The sequence below is a fragment of the Lepidochelys kempii genome, chromosome 1 (assembly GCF_965140265.1).
Source record: "Lepidochelys kempii isolate rLepKem1 chromosome 1, rLepKem1.hap2, whole genome shotgun sequence".
NCBI lineage: Eukaryota > Metazoa > Chordata > Testudines > Cheloniidae > Lepidochelys > Lepidochelys kempii.
Genome location: NC_133256.1, coordinates 252,393,590 through 252,402,345, shown reverse-complemented (window position 1 = coordinate 252,402,345; position 8,756 = coordinate 252,393,590). Strand labels below are relative to the sequence as shown.

The window sequence follows — 8,756 nt, the reverse complement described above, 5'->3', positions numbered from 1 at the left end:
GCTGTGCCTTAACATCATCCCAGCAAGCAAGAAGAGTTGAGTTAGTGACTTCACAAAGTTACAGACATTGACACCAGTTTAGCAAGACAATGCTACTGAACCAGCAAATTCAAAAGGCCTGTGCCTTGTGATTATTCTAGCAAAGTAGAGGTACTTAGCTGGTAACCTCGAAAAGGCCTGAACCTTATTGTCAGCCAGCAAGATGAAAATGCTGAGCCAGTAACCTCAGAGAGGCCTGGGTCTTTATATCTGCCCAGCAAACTAGTCATGCTGAACAGAGGATAAAGTAAGGGGCCAACACAGCTCCCCCTCCTCTGCTAAAAGCAGGAGGTGCCCCCCACCCTCTCCAGGCTTCAGGGGACATGCAATTTTTTGGAAAGATAAGTGATAAAATTTCAACCCTGGCAATCAGTTGACATATCTATTTTGGTTTACGTTTTCTAGGCTATCTTTGCAAGGGAAAGGACCTAGAAACTTACTTAAAAAAGAAAAGAAAAGAAAGTTGATTTTCTTCTTTATATTTCTAGGTGCCCCAAACCAGGGGTGAGGGCTCTGCAGGTCCAAAGATTGGCTCTGGTTGCATGGAAAATTTGGGTACAGAAACCAAAGATTTTTCTTAAAGGTGAAAAACACTAGCCTGGATCATAAGAGGGATTATATGTGCTGCACAACGCCAATGCAGAAAGTTGATGGGTGTGCCCAGTGTTTTTCTAAAAGTTCCAGTTACACAGAAATCATATAGAGCTGTTAGGATACTGGGGAATATAATAGTTGTTTGGAAAAGCCTGCTAGACATAAATGGGTACATTTTCTTCTGGGCCTCTCTCAAGCCTGTGTGTGGTGCATTTGTGCACACAAAATTGTGCACGCACACATTTATGCCTGCACGTTGCGGGTGCAAACACTAAGATGTGCTATAAAAATTTTGACATTGGTGTGCACATTTTAAATAATCCAATACCTGTGCACGCACAAGTTTTTGCAGTGTCAAATTTCAACACTTATGCATGCTTTGGTGTAAGTCCATTTAAATTGTATGTGCATGTGTTTGCACCTGTATAGCACAGGCAATCTTCAAATGCCTTGTGTTTGAAACTGTGGGCCACAGTACTCTGCCTAATCTAGCTAATTCTCTTACTAGAACCCAATTTGTAAATGCCTAGAGATCCTTATATGAAAGTAAAATTAATAGCACCCTGTCTATCCACCTTTAGGGTACCTGTCTGTCCATGGGATCTGTCCTTCTATTGTCCCACTCTCTGCCTGTGGCATCTGTCTGTTCCTCCATTGTCCTATCTGTCTGTCCTGGTATCCGTCCATCTGCCCCCTCATCTCAGTTTCCTTAGCAGCAGGTTGCAGCTGACTCCCTTTTGTGCCACGCTTTTGTCCTTGCCTCGCTTCATGCCGGCTGCTGGGCTGCCAGCTGAGTGGCTGGCTGGGCATTGCCAACCGCACCCTGCGAGCAGCGTGAGTCCCGCTTTGTGACCTGCGGGGCTAGCCGCCGCCCCCCACGCCTGGCTGCCTGCTTCCCGCCCCCGTTCAGCGCCTGCACTGGAGAGGGGCGGCTCCCGTCTGCAAATCCGCTAGGCGCTGCCCGCCCCTTCCCAAACCCAGCCGAGCCCGCAGGGAGGCGAGCGAGGCAGGCGGCGAGCTGCCCGGGGCATGTGCGGAGCTGGGGCGGAGGAGGGACTGTGGCTTCCGCTCACGGCCGCGGCAAAGCGGCTGCTCGCCACAGCCAGGGCCGGGCTGAAGGGAACATGAGGAGGAGGCTCCGGCGCCTGCTCTGCGCAGAGAGAGCGGCTCGGCCGCCTAGCCCCGCCGCTGGCTCCGGCCCCAGCCCGGGCACCCTCCGCCACCAAATATAGCCTGGAGCAGAAGGGCACCTTCCAGCCGCACATGTGCGGCGGGGCCGGCGGCAGGGGCAGCCAGCTCGGGGCCCGCGGGCTGTAAATACCGACCCCCCCCCCTCCCAGGCCGGGCAGCCCGGCTGAGTGAGGGGCCAGGCGGGGCCAGTCTCCTCGGCGGCCGCACAAAGACGGGGCTGGTCTCCCCGCCACCCCCGGCCAGAGCCGCTTCCCAGCCCGGGGCCACCGGCCGGGAAGGGGCTGCCCAGCACAGCTCCAGCCAGGGGCTCCCCGCCAGCGGGTGCCCGCTGTCCCCGAGCCTTGCCTGCCCCTAGGCGGGGCGGAGCGGGGTCGCTTCGGCTCGCTTCGTCCCGGGGGGGCGGAGGGGGGACTTGCCAAGCGGGGCTGCAGCGGCGCCTGTTCCCCGAGTGCCAAATGTGCCTCAGCAGCCGGAGAGGGGGGTGAGGAGGAGGAGGAGGAGGAAGGAGAGGGGAGGGGAGGGCGGGGGTCGGGGGCGCTGCGGGTCCCCACCCCAGCGGCGCAAGGGCTGGTGCCCAGCAGATGTGGGCAGAGCGGAGAGGCGGCGGCTGCGCTCCCGCGAGTGCCCCCCGCGCCGTGCCGCCGCCGGAGATGGAGGGCGCTGAGCTGGATGCTGGCCGCGGCCCCGCTCCCCAGCGCTGCCTCTCGTGCGGCTCCCAGCCGGGCGCCGCCGGCAAGGGAGCCGCGGCCCTGGAGGAGCCGGCGGAAGAGGCTCCATCCTCCGAGGTGACAGCGGCGCCGGAGCTGAGGAAGCAGCAAGGGGTGAAGAGGCATCATCACAAGCACAACCTGAAGCACCGCTACGAGCTGCAGGAGACCCTGGGCAAGGGCACCTATGGCAAAGTCAAGAGGGCCATCGAGAGGTTTTCGGGCAGAGTGGTAAGGCAGCCTGAGCCGTTTTTCTTATAGCTTCCCAGGGGGAACACCGCTCCTCGGGTGCATCCTCCCAGGAGCTTGTTAGAGATCAGGCCCCTGAGCGTTATCTCAGAGGAGGTAGAAAGGAAGCTGTGGCATTCAAGAGGTGCCCAAGCCACAAAGCTTCGAGCTGAAATCTCCCCAAAGAATGGGAGAATATGAACCCAGCTCTTTGGCGGTACTGGTACCCATTATACAGCTAGCTATGGAGTTTGGGACTCGATCGGAATAGCCTCCAAGTGCCTTTGGAACCAGTGTTTTGACTCCAGCCAAATACTTACGATGAGGCAGTTATATACTTGGGCATATTTACCAGGCGCCAAATGATATTTATGATTGGAATAAAATGTGTGTTTTTGTTGGCCTTCACAGATGTGGCCGTCTTCACCAGTAACCTTACCTTTATTTCTAAGGGTGGAAATGTATAGTGCAGTGCAACTTGCAGAGTTCCCTAGCTAATTGAAGTGACCCTCAGAATGGTGTCAGAATATTAAGTGTTATTTTTAAGTGATACAGTGCAGTGATTTGTTGCAGTTAACTTTTGTGATCTGAACTTGGCTGACACCTAAAAAATGCTGGGACTGCAATCCAGCCCCATTGATTTTTACAGTCCAGTTCATGGCTCAGTTTTGTGGGATGGCTCAAGACCTAACACAGCCCAGAGGCCACCCTATAATAACTGGAATCCAGCAAGTCCTCCCACATCTCCTTCAGCCTCATACACAGGGGGACTTGTAATGCATCTGAAGTAACACACACACATTGCCATTTGATTTTCAGTTGAAATACATCTCCAGTAGTAGGGTGATGGTACAAGATGCAGGGAGTGCATTAGCGATTGACTGCTCAGAGACATAAATGCTTTTCTGAAGACACCTTAACATAAATTTCATTTGAGGTTGACTGATTTTCAGCAGACTGTACAAAAGCAAGACATTGCCCTAGTGACATACAAGTTTTGTTTCATTGCTGTTTTTGTTTTGGTTGGCTGCAAACCTAGCACATACCCAGAGGAAGAAACAGAAACTGCCAGTGAGGTGGCTTGAATAAGGGACATTTACTTTACAACTAGAGCTATGTGTCAACAGTTAAAATGAGAGTTTCAACCAAGCTGTACAATTACATTATGTGTTCTTTCATTTTACTAGCTCATTTGGAGGCTGGCTAAACAGAAACCAGAGATGAACATCTCTGCACATGCTCACTTCAAGTACAAGATTTTTAATGTTTGCTGTCTTGGCTGGTCTAAAATTTCAGACTAACAGAAGCTAATGATCTCTATTATGGAGACTGATTTTTTTAAAGTCTGATGTTTTTTAGTTGCAAAAAAGTAAGAAACATCTATTTTTTAAACTTGAATAACTTAAAGAAAGATGTTGAATGGGCTTTAATCAGATTTGTTTAGGGGAAAGTCCTCTTCTGAAAAGAGATGAAGTATTTCAAATTTCAGTCTGATCTGAATCTTTGTGGCTGAGGTAGCAAAGCTTGGGGAAATAGGGAGAAAGGATGAAAATCAAAATACAGCTGGATTCTTAAATGAAATAAAAATGTTGCATGCAATCTGTCTACCGGTATTTAGAATACTTACTGGAGTATATTATAGCTTAATTTTATATTGTAAAACTTAATCCTTGCCACATGGCATTTATTTTTATTAATTAAGCTACATTCAATTACAATATAATGTTTTTGCTTAAACTCTCCTGTTTGAGCACATGTGAAATATCTGCATTTTGTCGGTTCTAAAGAATTAGAGCTAGTGGCCCTGAACCCAACCAGACATGAAGTTAATAGAAATTACTTTTTTTTTTCAGTTTCCACCCCCGACTCTCGTACTTCGAGCACTAATTTATCTCACAGACCACTTCACCCACAAGAGGAGAATGCAGCAAAAGGGGGCTGGGTCAGGAGAGACACAGGGTTTTCATTCAACTTTTTTTCATTCTCATTTCTTTCTTCCCTTCTGTTCTCATTAGTCATCAGTATTTATGGCATCTTTGAAAAGGCTTGAATAGATTCATACTGTGACCAGCAGGGGATGCACAGAGAGCAGTGTGGCAGGCACCATTCCATTATGTCTTAAGCACAAATTGTCCAATAACCAGAAGCTAGGTTTCAAGAGTCCCAAGGTCACTCTCTAACCTGGTTGTTTGCTTCCAGTCATCTTTTTTCACTCAGCAGTATGTAAATAGTTCAAGCTGTATGGCAACAGATTGCAAACCTGAACCTTGGAAACAACATTACATTCCCAGTTATTAGCCCTGTCCAAGTGATCTGCGCTAACATATTTGGCCTTTTAAAATTTTTTATTAGCTAACAAGCAATTTAGCTATACAACATTTTGCTAAAGATTATTGCATGAGTAGCCAGACTTTAATATAAAATGTAAGCTTTGAATTTTGCATTCAATTGTTTCTAACTGTAATAAACAACTTAACAACAAAGTCAGTCGACAGGTTTGACAGGCTAAGAGTCTGATTCTGATCTCACATTGCTGTAAATGAGAAGTAACACCACCGAAGTCAATGGAGTAACATCAGTACAAAACCAGCATGAGAGGAGAATTGAGTCCTATAAATGGCTCAATCCTGCCCCAACTAAAGTCAACAGCAAGTCTGTATTGACTTCAGTGGGAATAGTATTTGGCTTTGATTTAACAGTCTATGTGTATTCAGTTCATCTTTTTTTTTTTTTTTTACCATTTTGCACTGAAACATGTTCACAAAGTGTTCTGAAAGTAAAAACTGCTAGGTGGATTGTATGATATATTTAGTTTGTTGCTAAAAACAACTTATTTGAATGTGTACTAGTTACGACAGTTACTACATACAACGTTGTGTGTTCCATGAAACAGATAAATTAATATCCCAATATGATGTTTTGGGGCACGCTGTTTTCCAAACAAGATTTCCTTATTTAGTACTGGTTGGGTATAAAATTCACACCTTATGATATCTTAAGTGAAAGTTCCTATAAGTATAAGGGTGATATAGGAGGATATAGAAAGACTGTGAAGTAGCATGTACATTGAAATTCCTGTAGGTGCTTTTTCCGCTTGTCCTCTTGCACATGAAAGCAGCAGAACAAAACTTTGCTCATGTACTATAATCAGTATGGGTTAGCCAAGGAATCCATAGTTACAATCATATAAGTGCAAGGCATGCTAGGTAATGGTCATATGTGCCTGTACAGTACACGGTGCATAATGAAAGGAAATCCTGCAAGATGCTCATGCTAGAAAATGCTTGGTTTGAGGATAATTACCCTAAATCGCTGATAGGGCCTTTCAACCTTAACTCCATCTTTAAGTAGTTTTTTTCTGGGATTACATATAAGCCAGTAAATGGTATTCTGCTGATACGGTGTATGTTTTGGTTAATATCGGCAAAAGAAGGTCTAGTATTGTGAAACATGGCAAGAATCCAGATGAAAGCCTGTTACATTGCACGATGCACTCAAAACAGAGCAGAACTTGATTTTTTTAAAAGGAGGCACATCCAGAGCCCCCTGCAGGTCCACTCATATAGGGGTTCCCTCTTGTGTCATCATTCAATCCCCGCTCCATACCCCAATGTCCCAATTATTAACAACACTATATATTGTATGTAACAATTTCTCACGCACCCACTCTCCAAGCACCCAGTGTCTGACCCCTTCAGCATTCACTCACTGGACAGATTTTTCTTTCTGCAGGGGCCAGGGGTGGGCTAGGGGAGTGGGAGCAGCAGCAGGTAATTTTTTCTCTGGTCCCCTCCTGAGAGTCAGGGCTTTTATCTTCCTCCTGGCCAACAGAGGGCAAACCACCTAATTCTTCTCTCCCTACCCCTAAGACAGGCTTATTAGTCTGAGAACTGATGACAAGGTGCAGCACAACATAAAACACAGGCATTTCTCGTTTATATCTTATTTACACTTATGTATAAAAGTGCACCATGCAGCTCTCAATCATAGGGATGCTGCCAAATTAAATTTGGCCCCAAATTTACATCATATAAAAGCAATCTCTTGCAAAATTTTAGATTGTTTGAAACATTTGCACAGTTGAAAAAATTCCAATGAAAAAACCTTGTTTCAAAACAAATCAGCATTCCCCTGTGGTGTTGGAAACTCAGACATTGCTTTTGAGAACCTGAAAGTGAAATGGTGTAAACAAAGGGAAACTGGCTTCATTGATTGTCATTGCCCTGACAGAGAGAAGTGAAAAACATAAATAGTGACAAGTAAATTGGATTTTTTTTTTAAAGTTTGGTCATTTTAATAATTAGGGTCTTATTTGTAACACAGATACATTTGTTTGTTTACAACAAGATTTTTTAAGTGGAGTGTGTCCCAATTAACAAGATAAGAGCGGTTGTGCAGATCACAAGGAGTAGTGCCCCGATTCTCCATTCTGCTGAGTTGATTTCAGTGTAGGAATGGAAGGGTGGGAGTAAAGGGGTTGTGCACCACTTCCAAGCCTTCCAATATTCTTGGCTCAGTCAACATTCTGCCCAGTCCTTAGGGCTATAGGGCTGCTCTAACGTACACTGTGCTCTGGTTGCAGTGGCTGTAGGCTGAGACTCGCAGCGCCCACTCTTCCTTCTGTCTTCTGGCATGCCCCATACACAGGGAACTGAGAAGGGTCTGGTGCTTAGCAGTTCCAGTAGAGCTCTGTGGCAAGTGGGGAACCACTCTATGGCAGGTCCAGTTTATGGAACTTTTACATCAGCAAATTACATAAAGTGTCTGTCAGACAACCCATAATTGAGCCCTTTAGGGGTAGATCAGTAATCTATTACAGCCAGAGGAAAAAACCCTACATTAAAAGCAAGTTAATGTTGAAAAGTCAAGGACTCAAAAGTTGGGAAATATCAGTGGTAAAGTTGTCTGTGGAACCTTAATTCAGCTCTCTTGTATGCTTTATTTTAATTATGTGATCAAGTACTGTTTTATCCACAGGACTCCTCCCTCATACAGTGAATGGGCAGGTCAATATTTATTTGTATTCTCATTGTTCTTGTGAGGCCCTATGCATTATTTACTACACATTATTCAAACCAAATACAGAATTATAAATTTCCTTATAACTTTTCTATAATGCTCTCATTGTAGTAACTTAGTTCATGACAAACATTCATTAATGTGTCTTTGGAACACTGTTGTGATGTGAAGTGGTATGATTATTATTCCCATTTTACGCATGGAGCAGAGGTTAAATCCAAAAGTGTCAACATACTTTGGGTGCCCACTTTGAGATGCTGGGACCTGACTTTTTCAGAGTACTTAGCATTTTATAGCACTTTGTATGTTCAGAGTAGATCTCCTGTAGACTTCTGTTGCTGTTCTGAGTGCTCAGCACTTCTGCAAATCAGACCCTAATATCTCAAGTCAAGCACCTAGAAAATGAGGAACACACAGTGGCCACCTGTAAATGTTTTGGCTTCACTGACTTGCCCAGCATCACACAGGAACTCTGTGGCAGAGGCAGGGATAGAATCCAGGTCCCCAAGGCAGCATTCAAGTGCCTTAGCCATGCGATCATCCTTTCTTTTCTTGCAGTTCCCTGCCTCTTTCAGTATGTACCTTACAACTTCTGCAACAAATGAGGCAGGGATCCAACAGACAACCCCCTTTACTACTCAACCCTGATTCATTCCTAGAGCAGTCTCTCTCCCACTTGGCTCCTGCGCCTCACACCTCTTCCTTCTCCTCTCCCTGTTCCTTACACATTTCTCAAATGTGGCCACTGTGGCCGCATGCAGCCACCAGGGGGGTTTCCTGTGGCCATGACAGCCTTCTGGGGGAGAGGGCAAAGCAGTGGCCCCTCCCTGCAGGGTCCAGGGACTCCAGGGGACTTCAGCCCCTCCCCCCCTTCAGCCTCAGGACTCTGGGGATGGGCTTAATCCCCCTCTCTCCCTTCTTCAGCCTTAGGGCTCTGGCAGTGAGCATCGTGCTTCAGCCCCTCCCCCCCCCCCCCCC

The 8,756-nt window shown here is 46.5% G+C and overlaps 1 protein-coding gene across 1 annotated transcript in view; it reads left to right on the top strand.

Moving 5' to 3' along the window:
* The first annotated feature begins 2,352 nt into the window (after positions 1 to 2,352).
* NUAK1 (NUAK family kinase 1) overlaps positions 2,353 to 8,756 on the top strand; it is a 59,802-nt gene continuing 53,398 nt past the window's right edge. Inside the window, exon 1 of the mRNA XM_073324253.1 lies at positions 2,353 to 2,762. Within this exon, the coding sequence (XP_073180354.1) occupies positions 2,406 to 2,762 (357 nt within the window). The 5' untranslated portion in view covers positions 2,353 to 2,405. The remainder of the gene's footprint in view (positions 2,763 to 8,756) is intronic.